Genomic DNA, 13,039 nt, shown 5'->3' on the forward strand with positions numbered 1-13,039 from the left:
CCGAAAACCGAGAATGCGGAGAAGCCGAGATGCGGCGAGCCCGAGATGCGATGGCGAGACAAATATCAATGAGCTCGTCAGCTCCCACTCTCCCGTCGGGCAAATTAAAATGCATTTTGTCTCATCTGTCAGCAGTGTGCTTTTTGACCTGAGAGAAAAATGGCCTCAGAAAATAATACCAGACCCAAAAGGCCCAACTTTCTGATCATCGTCGCCGATGACCTTGGATTCAGCGACTGTGGATGCTTTGGATCCGAGATACAAACACCAAACATTGATTCCCTGGCTGAAGACTCCACCGGAGGTCTACGGTTCACTTCATTCCACGTCGCAGCCGCATGTTCTCCAACGCGCTCTATGTTGATGACCGGGACTGACCACCACATTACCGGGTTGGGCCAGTTATCCGAGTTCATCCGGAGCTCGCCTGCTCATCAAGGAAAGCCCGGTCATGAAGGGTATCTGAACGACCGAGTGGTAGCTTTACCGGAGCTGCTTCGTGATGGCGGATATCACACTATCATGTCTGGAAAGTGGCATCTCGGGTTGAAGCCGGAATACAGCCCTCAGGCGAGAGGGTTCCAGAAATCCTTCGCTCTTCTGCCCGGCTGTGCAAATCACTACGGTACGTGAGACAACTAGACCTGAATGTACGCGAGACTAACATGTACTTAGGCTGGGAGCCTCAATATGAAGACATCATCAACGAGCCTGGGCGTTTCTTTGAGACTGCTGTTACAGCGCTCCATATGGAGGGATCTGATTATGTCTCTGACCTTCCGGAGGACTTTTACTCATCTGATTTCTATGCTACGAAGTTGATCGAGTACTTGGAAGAACGCACCGACTCCGAGAAGGAGAAACCCTTCTTCGCGTATCTCCCTTTCTCCGCACCCCACTGGCCCCTGCAAGCGCCCAAAGAGTCAGCCGATAAATACCGGGACTTCTACACCGCAGGACCTGATGTCCTCCGCACCCAGAGGCTGCAGCGACTGAAAGAGTTGGGGCTAGTGAGCCGCGATATCAAGCCGCACGACGTCGTCACGGTCCCCGGCGAACCAGCCGCATGGACTGAACTGAGCGACGACGAGCGTGCGCAGTCCGCACGCGCAATGGAGGTGTATGCCGGGATGGTCGACCGAATGGACCACAACATTGGACGCGTGCTAGATTACCTGCGGGCGACTGGCGAATACGACAACACATACATCTACTTCATGTCGGACAACGGCGCCGAGGGCGCGAGCTACGAAGCCCGCGACATCATCGGGCCCCGTGTAACGGAGCACATCCAGAAGTACTACGACAACTCGCTGGACAATATTGGCCGTTATAACTCTTTTGTCTGGTACGGGAGCCGGTGGGCTCAGGCGGCGACTGCACCGTCCCGACTGTACAAGATGTTCTCGACCGAGGGGGGCTGTCGTGTGCCGCTTGTGCTGAAGCCTGCAAAGCGCTTTGTGCAGGATTGCAGCGTCGGTGGATCTAAGGGTGGCGCAATTACCGACGCGTTTTGCACTGTGATGGACGTCGTTCCTACGATCTTGGAGCTGGCCGGCCTCCAACATCCGTCCGAGTATAGAGGGAAGCCGGTGGCTCCTGTCCGGGGAAAGAGCTGGAAGGCGTATCTGGATGCTCTCGCTTTAGGTCGTTCCGATCGCAACACGTCTATCCATCCGGAGGATCATGTCACTGGATGGGAGATTGCAGGCAGTGGTGCTTTGCGGCAAGGCCGGTACAAGATCACTTACGTACCGCACCCACACGGCCCACAACGTTGGGAGTTGTTTGACATCATTGAAGATCCAGGGGAGACTACGGACCTTAGTGGATCTCGACCAGAGATTTTCGAGAAGCTTCTGGGTCTCTGGACTCAGTATAAGGATGACGTTGGAGTGGTAGGACTGGCAGGTGAGGAGCTAGACCCGTCAAAGGGCGACAACATGGATGAGTTCCAGGACACTGGGAAATGGATTCGATTCCTAGGCAAAAAAGAGATCCCTGAGCAGATCAGGGCACAGATGGCCGTTTAACCTGTTGCGCGACAATAGTACTGGCAGTTATGCCAGAATGTGTCTGTTTGCTGCATAGCACAAGTATCACAATTCCATATAAAGGTCTGGGTCATCTGCGGACAGAGAGAACGGGTTCCAAGAGATGTAATCCTGCAAGTCTGTAGCCACTTGGGTGTAGTACACTTGCGCAAGGGGCGCATCAAATTGGACGTCCGTGGTCTGTTCAGTATCCGCTCGATCTGTTCCAGGCGTAAAGCCACTGGAAGCTTCTCGGCCAACAGACAAGTCTTGAGCGCGCTGATTTTGAGCTCTATTCGCCTCCGATCTCCGTACCTCTTTCCATGCCACTTGATAGGACGAGAGGGGATGTAGGTGATGGTTGTCTGCGGTTGGGAAAACATCTGAAAGCTCATTTGACGACCTGGACCTCCAATAAGTCTCAAGAAAAAAATTTGAAGGAGAATAACTATGGTCCTAACTAACCCATACTTCTGCTTCCATGGAGCTGTTCTCTCAGATAGATTGAACTGGTCCAGAAGATTGCACAGCGCGGTCATCTGGACGACACAGGGTGTCTTTATTAGCAATAGCTAGCAGACAAGGTACCTAAGTTTACTCACCAGTAAGATACCCCATCCCAAGTGAGTGCAGCACTGATCAACTCCCTTCAGATTGGTCACTACATTCCCCAAGATGCGGTCCCAATCTTCAATGGGCAATCCAGCAGAGCAGCTGCGTCCAATGATGACCTGGATCTTGGTAGACTCGTACAGACATACGCCGGAGATAGGGTCATCTAGGGCTTCCGGGCCATGCTGAATTGCGCGTTTCAAGATGGTTGATATTGCCTCGGCGTGTTCTAGACACTCGTGTTGGCACTCTAAAATAAATGTCCGTGGGGCATCTTTGAGCGCCTCCTTTATGGGAAAACGGTACCCGGGTAGTACAACTCTGTATAAGTCACAGAAAGTTTGGTGGTAAAGCAGATGGATTGCGTAGAACGCGGAGAGCTGTTGCTGATCACGCTGGATGTAACTGTTCAGCTCGGTGAACTTAAGATGTTCTGGAAGCGTGGCTATCCATTGTTGTAGCCCTCTTATAGGGCGATAAAAGTCAGATTGCTCCAACCAGAGATCCGTACCGGAGTTGGTCTTTCTGATCAACCTTCTATCCGTCAACATGTTACGTCGGATACGAGAGGGTAGATTGTATGCGGTATACCTGAGGATATACGACCGTAAATATATGAGTCGTAGGAAGCATACCTCTACGCCAATACGACCAGCTTGATCATCCGGGAAATCACATTCTTGGCTGGTCAGTAGTTGATAATCATATGGCGTGCCGAGGGTAAAGTCTTGTCCGCAGCAGGGCAGTGGAACTGTGGGGGTCATCTTCGTATTGGTGAATGACTCCACTCCTGATGCCATTAACATGTCGAGAATATAGCAAGACCAAAACAACCTAATTCGGGTCTGTCGATCCAGCTGAGTCTTGAACGTGTGTTCGGTTGCCAGAGGCTCATATGTGACCCGGCTATCCAGACGAAGGAGACGGGACATTTGGGAACAACAGGTAGCAATCATAATCGCGCTGCTCTGACTGCCCCAACGCAGGTTGTATTCGCAAAGCAAGATGAGGGTCTGCCAAAAATCAGCTAATTGAGACTTATCATTGAAAGGGGCAAACGAATGGTGAGGTAAACCATGAGATTGTGAATGGACGGTTGGCCTATCTGCCGAAATACAAGGTCCGATGCTCTCTGAAGCCAGATATTTCCCGGAATCTCATCTGTGTCCATGATTGCATAGTCCATATGTGATGTTACTGCCGAATGAAACTTGTACCTTGCATAATATGAGACTTTCATCTATCGACGAACAGAGAGTTGCTCACCGGGCACCGAATGCGCAAATGGCCAATAGTAGCGCTTCAGTATACCTTTCAGTTATATCGCCTTCTTGCAAAGATTGCATAAAAGTAGGTTTGTGGAGAAACCCAAGACACCGAAGAGAATGGACTCTTGAAAAGTATATAAGCACAAGCTCTTTGATGACCGCAAGAGAGGGTAATCCGGACGATGTAGGTGAGAGTGGCCGGCAGTGCATCCGCTCGACACTCAAATGGGCTTCATCTATGGCTGTCACCGCTGCGGAACTCTCAAGAAAAGGAGGACTGTCATTCCCATGCGTACTCGGCGATTGGGACGCCGGGGTCTGAACGACTGGGTTTGTTGCCGCTGAGTCTGCCTGCGCAGCCCGCCGTTGAGAGCGATATGTACACCCTAAACTGCGACGTTGGCATCTTTCGCACCGAGGCTTGTGCCGGGAACAGCGGATCTTGACCGATCGACATTCTATACAAGAGCCTAGGCCTCGCTTTCGATGGCCTGCAGCATGCAATGCCTGTTCGACGACTACGCGTCGGTCCTCCTGGGGTAGAAGCGAATACCCGGGGCAGTCAATGCAGAGACGGCGACAATTCCCACAAGAGCCATCCTGTTGGTCACACTTGACCTGAGAAGTGTTAGCGAGAGGAACTAACTAGACCCCTGGATGGGAGTAGTTTCAGAGGGACCGTACCTTGCGGGCTTTGCAGACCACACACCCTGTAAATTGGTGAGAAAATGACAATGTACTTATTCCCACAATGCAGAGAACGATGTCTCACCTCCCGTGGATCTAACCGAACGCGTCATGTAGAATTGGCGGTGGTGTTGAAGTGACTGCAGGTGATGATTGTGGGGTTCCAGCTGTCGATGAACGCAGATGCCTTTCAGGTTGCTCCAAGCTTGGTCATGGATGTACTCGCCATTCATCTTCAGTAGTCGTTAATCTCGCGTGATGAAAGATCTCCCCGCTTCCAGTAGCTAATCGGCACTCGGATCGGCACTCGGGTGGGAGTAGATCCAAGCGGGATTGCGTGAGATGGTCTCAGCATGGCCTCAGTTGATGTGACTAATAGGCCTTCCAACTCGTACATTGTGTATTCGATTCTGGCCTCAGAGATCATACAAGCGATAGCTCTCTCATATTTTATTGGATTGATCCCCAAGTACGCCCAGATCAAAACCACAGGAAAGTATCATACAGAAAAAGACAACATACAGCTGCTATGCAGAGTAAGTTAATAACCCATCGATGAATATCCTCCGTTCAATCTCCGATATGGTTGAGTACCCAGGACCGGCATCAATAGGTGATAGTGATGGCCTTGCCAACATACTCACTCTCCCTTCCCTTCGTAACCAGGAATTCAAACACTATTGCCCAACATCCTCCCCATGATTCCGTAGATCATCACCGCTAACCCCGTTAGATAGTTATATCTTGGGGCCTACGGACTAGGTACTCCATGTTTTGCTTTGGGATTACTGCCCAGCGAGGAGGTATTGAGACGATGAGTTTGACAATGTTAAGACGCAGAAGATTCATGGCCATTAAAAGCTAACTGCTCTGTATTCTGACTCGCCTTTGTTGGCCTGGCAGTCCATCCTGACATTTCCAGAGGGGTTACAAACCGGACATTAACGATGATAGTAGCTTAATTCTGCGGACGAATGTCAATCAAAGGCTTCTTCTGGTAATCATATCCCTTCAATTCAGAATAATCATTGGTGGAAACAGCAATCCGCAGTCTGGGCTCGGAATACACTACTAAGTCGTGAGCAGAGTGGGCGGGAAAAGACGGTGCAGAGGAGGACATACATTTTCGTGTGGGAGAGGACGCACAATCATAACGGCCACTTACACCTCGTTTCTCCTTGGCCACAGTCAGCTTGTGAGCGCGGCGATGGGCGGTCTCCGCATTATCAAATGCGTGGGCGAGGTTGCGATGCGCCACCGGAAACCAGCTGGGAACGTCGTCGTTGGGCCAGATGTCATTGGAGTCCAAACAATGAACAAAGATATCGGCCGCGGCTTCGATCGCTAGGGAGGGCTACTTTGCGTTGGCAAGCTTTCTGATCGCAGCCTTGACAAGACAGCAGTAGCGTTGGACAAACCGACAGAAATGTAACCGTAACGTACTGGCTCGCACACCGAATTCCTTTGGTGATATTGGCAACACAAGACGAACGCCTGAGCATCGAGAACGCAATCCACCTTGAACGCCTCGACTTCCTCATAATCAGGGACGTAGCCCTAGATGGCAGTCCTCAGACAATGCATGCAGTAAAAGTCTTCAACCGTCTTCTCGTTCAACCAAGAATGATATGATGCCCCTTCCTTGGGCCGAGAGATGTGTTCATTGACGCGGTCATGGTCTCTAAGCAACTCAATCGCCCACTTTTTCTCCGGAATATAGAAGTCAACACGGCCATCACTGCTTCTGGACCATTCGCTGCAGATTGGTACTCCTCGGCCTGCCACGAGATTGAATGACCCGTAGAACTCGTCCTGGTATTGTGCTTCCATAAGCCGACATTTCTCAGAAGTCGATAATTTCTTGCCTTCTGCGGCATTTCTGAGGTTCATCGCCGAAGATTCAAAATTCCTTCAGAATCGCCAGGCATAAAACATCTAGCCGGTTGAATCTCGCGGGCAACGGCCTTTGCGCCTTACCAAGGATGTATTCGAGCCATCTAAGCCAGAGTCAGGTATACACAAGAAAACTTGCAGAAGAACTTACTTCTCACGCAAGCGTGATGGCAGGACAACATCCGATGAACCTAACCCATCCTGTAACATATCTGCATGCCCATATCATCACGACTATATTGCAAGCTTCCCTCCTCTAGGGTCTTGCTTAATGTCGCGCGGGCTTCATGTTTTATGCTCGCTCCATTAGGGAATGAGCGACTAACAGGCTCGCTCTTGAGATACTGGATGACTTCCAAGACAGATACTTACATCATGAATAGACTGACTAAAGATGTCATCCCTCCGGAATGTCCGATTGTGAGGTTGTGTAAGTACCTCATGGCGTTGTAATTGAACGTGCAATTTACTTTGCATGCATGCATAATCCGAAGCAATACAGCCTCAGAAAATCCACCTGAGGTTGAAAATAAGCTCACCTTGAGAGAAGTTTCCCCGGGTTGCGGAGTTAACGTGATCTGTTGCGCAGGCCCTGGCTTCTCTAAGAGCAGAAGAGACAGGTCTTTAGACCTTCGCTCTTTGATAATGGTATTCCAGAACCCAATGTCAGAGTACGGACTCTGGGCCTCATCAACATGGATATGGTGTTTGGCGCAAACCTTTCTTGTAGGGACGATGCGAATTGGATCCAGGGATCACGGCCAGGGAAAGTTTCCAAAGACTTCCATGGTTTTAACAACAACGTATTTCTGTGGTTCTCGAGATAATAGTCCCTTGAAATTTCCGAGATAAACGTCTCGCCGCTTGCTGGTGTTCCCGTTTTAACATGACGTTTTGAGAATCTATAGCAGCAGCTACCGTTGATACTGTGTCCTTGCGTAACCATCTTTTTGGGTTAACAGTAGCTATTCTCTTGCAAAGTTGTCAGCTTCGACCATAACCTCTGAAGGAACAGGATCTGATACTTACTTTTAGCGATGTGCGTCTCTGTGTGGTTGCTGTTGGAGTCGGTTGAAGATGAAGTGGATGATAATCCTCATGGTCTGACAGAGGATGGTCACAGTTCCGACACTTCACTTCAAGGCTCGACTGGGATGTCATGATGATTCCCGTCTCGACAGGGACATACCCACTTGTATAAATCAAACTTGATCACTGCTGTGCATCCAGCAGAACCCATTGTGCGAGAGTTTGGAGTATGCAAGTTTTGTGAGAGAGGACATAAGTGGAGACAAGAAGATCAGGCTCTGGAGGGCTTTAAGACTTGGAGATTCCCGGGCAGTGAATATTGTTGCATTTTGATCTTAAGGAAAGACAACTGTCAGAACCTACTCACTGCCCTGCGCCAAATTGCTTGTCCACGGAATTCACAGAAGGGCTCCTGCCATGGCAGTCACGTCGCAAACCGGTTGCCGTGGATGCTCGACAGGCTGTCAGATGCCCTATAAGGAAGGCTATCAATTGCTCTCACCCTCTAAAGGATGGCGCACTGGCCTTTCCTTCTGTCAGCAGCCGTCGTACAGTATACAACCTTTCTTCGATCTCGCGGTCTTCAGACCTTCACTAGTGGATATATACAGTAGTTGTGTGCCTCGATGCGGTGGACCAGCCTTTCTGTGGTAGCTCTAGAGTATGGTGAATTAGACTTAGATATTTCACTATAGACATTATCACTGAGCTATAATGCCAGTGCAGCTTCCAGTTCCAACATTTAGTGAACCCTCGTGCGATGGGCATAAATATATGCAGTGACAATGACTAAGCTATACAACATCAAACATCCATCCATTCATCCAGATAGTCAGAACTTCACTGTTAAAATTATCTTATTCTCGCCAGCAGAAGCCATCCACGATACAACTACACATGCTACAATATTTTGTAGGACTGGGTCTCTGCGGTAGAGCTACGCAGGATGAAACGAAGCCCCAGCCCTCATGAACATCCGCTACCATGCATTCCACGATTATCCAGCCTGGATGCTCCGGTATCTCCCCCAAGAACGAGGAGCCCTTCGCAGAAGAAGCGGTTAAGCCAGGTGGATGCAAAATGGGGATCTACTGCAGAAGACACCAATCTCGCTGCCCTTGAAGCCGGTCAAACAGAAGTGACAGACCATCTGGGTGTCGTCTCATCGCAACTTCAAAAATGTGTGCGTCCGTCGCTTCCCAATGCACCCAAGATACAGATTCCCGACTGGGTAGCTCTATACAAGCGCAACCAGCGTCCGGAAGGGAGACATTTCGTCATCCATCAACATGATCACCCCATCGCGGGGCCGCACTATGATCTCCGATTACAGTTCTCCGATTCGAGCTCAGTCAGTTGGTCCGTTATGTACGGAATGCCGGGTGACCCAAACAGTCGGCGTTTGAATCGAAATGCGACAGAGACGAGGGTGCACTGTCTCTGGGTGAGTCGGCCTTCTGCCACAGCATGTCGCCATACACTAACAAGCGTGGAATAGAACCATCTGATTGAAACTGCATCGGTGCGAACAGGTAGTCTCATTATCTGGGATACTGGGGAGTACGAGATCCTCCCTTACGAGAGTCAAGATGTCCCTCCAGAGACGGACGACTCCCGCTCAGATATCTCATCGGATGTCTCTGCCGCCCTGGACGACAGGACCGACAGCGAGAAACTCCGGCACGCATTCCACAACGTATATCCTCCCACTCCGCTGCACAGCCCGTGTAGACTCTCAAACTAATCCAGTCCCAGCGCAAAATCCGTCTTCGTCTCCACGGCGCCCGCCTACCACCCAACTACACCATTATCCTCCGACTGGACAAGTCAACCCAATTCCGAAAACAACCCGCCACGCCCCGCAAACGACGCAGGAGGAACATCACCTCCAGACCCCCTAAACCCCCCAGCACCTCATCAGACTCTTCATCACCCCCACCTAGTACGCGGTCAGCAAGCAGGCCAGCGTCACACTCAGACATCCCAGATGAAGCCTCCGAAGCGCCAACCGCAGAGCACTCCGACGCAGAGGATGAAGTCGACTACCAGATCCGGGAAAATAACGCCTACCCAGGGTCCACGAACTCTATAGGGTCTATCCATCAGCGGCGGTGGTTCATCACGCTAGATCGTGTCAACAGCGGGTTTACAAGTGTGCCTGGAACGGGCCCGGCGGGCCGGCGGTGGATTCGAAAGACAGATCCCAAAACGGGGGACATGGTGGGATTTGAGCCATTCTATGTTCGAGGACCGGAGGTGGAGAGGAGTGTCGTTACTGGCCGGTTGGGACGGGAGGTGTTAGAGGACGAGGGCGTGGAAGGGTTTGTTCCCCGTCGGGGATGGAGGGCAGTCTTGGAATGAGACAGGTTTGGTTTGCAACTCAGTTTCTAATCTGCATTGTATACCTACTGCTATATCCTTAGAGCATAGCATGTACCTTCATCCTACAAAAATCTGTACAATGACCTCGTTGCTCCATCCGGGATTTAGCCGCATCTCCCTCCACGCCGTCAACACGTCCACGGCCAAGATGGTCGTATCACTCCCTCCATCCTTCTTGACAGTCTTTCGTGGCACGGGCCGACCCAGTATCATGACCATGAAGTTCACTTCGACGCTCCACTCCGGCAGTAAGGAGAAGTACACCCCTAGTGTACCCAAAGCTTTTAGGCTGATGTCGCACCGCAGCCTGCCATTCGGCTCGACCTGGATATCAGAGTTGACTATAGCCGCGGCACCAGTCATCTTTCCCAAGAGCCCGAGAATAGCAACGCTGCATTCTTTGTCTCCCTTCATGGTGCGAGTGTGTAGCGGGTACGTTGTGAGGATTTCCCAGCCTTTGTGGTCCAGGTTCACTGCCACTGTGGAATTATCGTCCCCAGGCCTCATGGGCTCGGTAACTTTGCCCCTTGTATAGGCACGGACCAGATACTTTCCAGTGTAATCCTCGTGAATCCCTGGGAAGTCCAGCAACGATATTATGGAGGATATACTGGAGGAGGAGAGGTTGAAAAGCCCGAGGATCCCGCTTCCTGTTTGTGCCCATCCACAATATGTGCCGACTCGCAACATATGGCCTTCATTGTAATCGTGGTATGTGTCGATGGTCCGCCCGACTAATCCAGGCCGAAGGATAACTGTGCGCCCGTTGGTAGTGGGCGCAGTTATTGAGTCGATAAGCGCGAGATCGTGTTTCCCCGGCTCGTCAGTGATGTATATTGGTCCCCCGGATACGCATCTTGCGGCCGCATGGAATGAGGCATATGGATGACTAGTCTGGAACATGTCCCAATCAGGAAGCACATTGAGGTGGCGTGTGAGGAGCGCATTATGGGCATTGCAGAAGATATGCCATGGGTGCGAGGCTGGCACTTCAGGAAAGAAGTCATCTGAATTGCGCAGCAGAATGGTGGGCTTGTTCGTGGGAAGCTGAGAGTGGAAGATAGCTTGAGGGAACTGAGACATGCAAGACAGTGTCTTTGTTCCAAAGTGTCGCAAGGACGATATAGAAAATGCATCCTGGTATGCATTTATGATGTCCCGCCTGTCGTCGGCGTTCTTCACGAGGTCCAGAAAGAATTGAGCATCTGCCTTCACGGCGTCGATCCCAATAGATCGTAAGAAGTCGTAAAAATCATCATAGAAACGCTGCACGTCTTCCGGGTCTATGATCAAAAGAGATCCCTTCTCGAATGCGTGGGCAATGGGTCCTCCGGCACAGGGATTCACAATATCTATTTCTTTTGTTTTGTACTGTGTCGCCAGCTCTCCTGTGTGGGATATCCCTCCCCAGTACCCGAACATGGCATGCCACACGCCAATATGTGCAATCTTGGGGTATTTTCGTCGAATGTTCTCGACGGTATGTTTCAGTCCGTATGGGAATCCGTGCTTATTGGCTTCGAACCGCTGCCATGCTCGCTTGAACTGGACCTCTTTTTCATGATCCAGGCTTTGCCAATTGTCATCTATTATGAGGTTTGCAATCTGAATTCCGTTTTTCTCCAGAGTGTCCAGAGCACGAAGGATTTTATCCTCGTTCAAATCCTGACCAAGACCATTCCATGTGCAGTAGGTTAACGCATCGTACCATTCAGAAAGCCATTGAGCTTCCGGATCCTTCTCAACCAGGACCACATCATCTCCAAGCGGCGAAACCGGGGTGGGGACACGCTCAGGTTCGTCAGCGCCATATGGTCGCACCGCTTTTCGTGCCTCGTAGACCACAGCACTCATGGCAACGTCGAAGCTATCAGCCGCAGAGGCGAGAACTTGAAAATTCGATGGTTGATCGCTGTCACTTTTCGTTTTCACGATTACCTCGCCATTTTCACCCGATCCGAGCACTGTCAGGACGTTGTCTATGCCGGAGATGGCCAGAAGGACAACGTGCACACCATCGGTCCGAAGAAATGAGCACAGGATGGCATCCTCTGCCAATCTGAACTTCTGCCTTCCGTGTCTGGGCCCCAGCCATGGCGTCCATATGCGTACGAGGGCAAAGTACCGGACTAATGATGTTGGAATTCCGAGGACGACATCTCGAAGTCCAGGTTCCTTGCCATCGGCGGACTGCGTTTCCCCAGAAATATGCCACAATGCAGATCCCGGAGCCTCGCTTTTGCGAGGTTGAACCTCGACGTCGTGCGATAGATTGCTGAAGTATCTACTGAGGACGTCGGTATTCGACTCAACCACAGGCGTCCGCGGTGGGAAAACAATCTGGCCATCGTTCGACTGCTGAATCTGATTTACCCACTGCCAGTCGGCAGTTGGACACGTGCGAAAGCGGACTGTAAACTGGCCATAACCCCCGTTGGGGGGTAAGATAAGCTGCTCGGAGAATACGTGACGATAGTAACGATGTTCTGCGTCGTTTCCACTTAGCAAGGGGGTCACATTTTGACACTTTCTAAGCGGGAGTGCAGTCCACTCTTCACTGGCGATATTGTGCCATATTTGAGCTTCCCATGGCTGCTCTGGAAACTCGATACTGGGCTCTATGACCACTGTGAATCGCAACTGTACACGTTAGGATTGACGGCAGACCTGGGGTATTGTCATCTTTATGGACTTACCCTGTCGTCTTCATTCGACCCCAGGGCCTTCTGAACCCGCTGGGGACAAGTGACCTGTCCCAGTGCGGGGGAGCACGTCACTCGAGAGAAGAAGCTCATCTGGGCTGGGTGGATGAAGGGAGCCTGTGTATGTGGCTGGGCACTCGGCCCAAGTGTAGAGGCAGCGGAACTGTTTCGTTGCATCTGTTGGAATATATTCAAGTAGATGTCGAGAGTACCGTGGACATGCGGTGGTGGCAGCCAAGGTACCTCGAGGATCAGATGCGGTGAGGGGAAGCGGCCGATACCACAGCTTCATTGGCTTATCACGCACTACACCTTATCGCAGAAGCAAGACATGCCCAGAAGGGATTTCATTGATGATTCTTGAGGGGGAGTAATTCTAATCTGGCACTCGGGGTCTTGTAAGTACTCTGTCCGCTCTACAGAAGCTCCTACA

General features: G+C 51.0%; 5 protein-coding genes across 5 annotated transcripts; 2 read left to right on the plus strand and 3 right to left on the minus strand.

Annotated features, from left to right (window-relative positions):
- Positions 1 to 159: 159 nt before the first annotated feature.
- On the plus strand, positions 160 to 2,033 carry ATEG_05375 (arylsulfatase; the record flags this gene model as incomplete). Its single annotated transcript, XM_001214553.1, has 2 exons — positions 160 to 625; positions 676 to 2,033. The coding sequence occupies 2 exons, from the start codon at positions 160 to 162 to the stop codon at positions 2,031 to 2,033; spliced, it is 1,824 nt and encodes a 607-aa protein (XP_001214553.1).
- A 572-nt stretch (positions 2,034 to 2,605) lies between these two features.
- Positions 2,606 to 3,577, minus strand: ATEG_05376 (fungal specific transcription factor domain-containing protein; the record flags this gene model as incomplete). Its single annotated transcript, XM_001214554.1, has 1 exon — positions 2,606 to 3,577. The coding sequence occupies one exon, from the start codon at positions 3,575 to 3,577 to the stop codon at positions 2,606 to 2,608; it is 972 nt and encodes a 323-aa protein (XP_001214554.1).
- Positions 3,578 to 5,558: 1,981 nt separating this feature from the next.
- ATEG_05377 (uncharacterized protein) lies at positions 5,559 to 7,654 on the minus strand (the record flags this gene model as incomplete). Its single annotated transcript, XM_001214555.1, has 9 exons — positions 5,559 to 5,609; positions 5,766 to 5,954; positions 6,044 to 6,157; positions 6,203 to 6,468; positions 6,578 to 6,597; positions 6,645 to 6,694; positions 6,866 to 6,962; positions 7,213 to 7,439; positions 7,523 to 7,654. The coding sequence occupies 9 exons, from the start codon at positions 7,652 to 7,654 to the stop codon at positions 5,559 to 5,561; spliced, it is 1,146 nt and encodes a 381-aa protein (XP_001214555.1).
- An 814-nt stretch (positions 7,655 to 8,468) lies between these two features.
- ATEG_05378 (uncharacterized protein) lies at positions 8,469 to 9,266 on the plus strand (the record flags this gene model as incomplete). The annotated part of the gene is made up of 2 exons (XM_001214556.1): positions 8,469 to 8,966; positions 9,021 to 9,266. The coding sequence occupies 2 exons, from the start codon at positions 8,469 to 8,471 to the stop codon at positions 9,264 to 9,266; spliced, it is 744 nt and encodes a 247-aa protein (XP_001214556.1).
- Positions 9,267 to 9,961: 695 nt separating this feature from the next.
- ATEG_05379 (putative raffinose synthase protein Sip1) lies at positions 9,962 to 12,614 on the minus strand (the record flags this gene model as incomplete). The annotated part of the gene is made up of 2 exons (XM_001214557.1): positions 9,962 to 12,515; positions 12,601 to 12,614. 2 exons carry the CDS (start codon positions 12,612 to 12,614, stop codon positions 9,962 to 9,964), a joined length of 2,568 nt encoding a protein of 855 aa, XP_001214557.1.
- Between the last annotated feature and the right edge of the window lie 425 nt (positions 12,615 to 13,039).

Source organism: Aspergillus terreus, genomic scaffold, assembly GCF_000149615.1.
Source record: "Aspergillus terreus NIH2624 scaffold_7 genomic scaffold, whole genome shotgun sequence".
NCBI classification, from domain to species: Eukaryota; Fungi; Ascomycota; class Eurotiomycetes; order Eurotiales; family Aspergillaceae; genus Aspergillus; species Aspergillus terreus.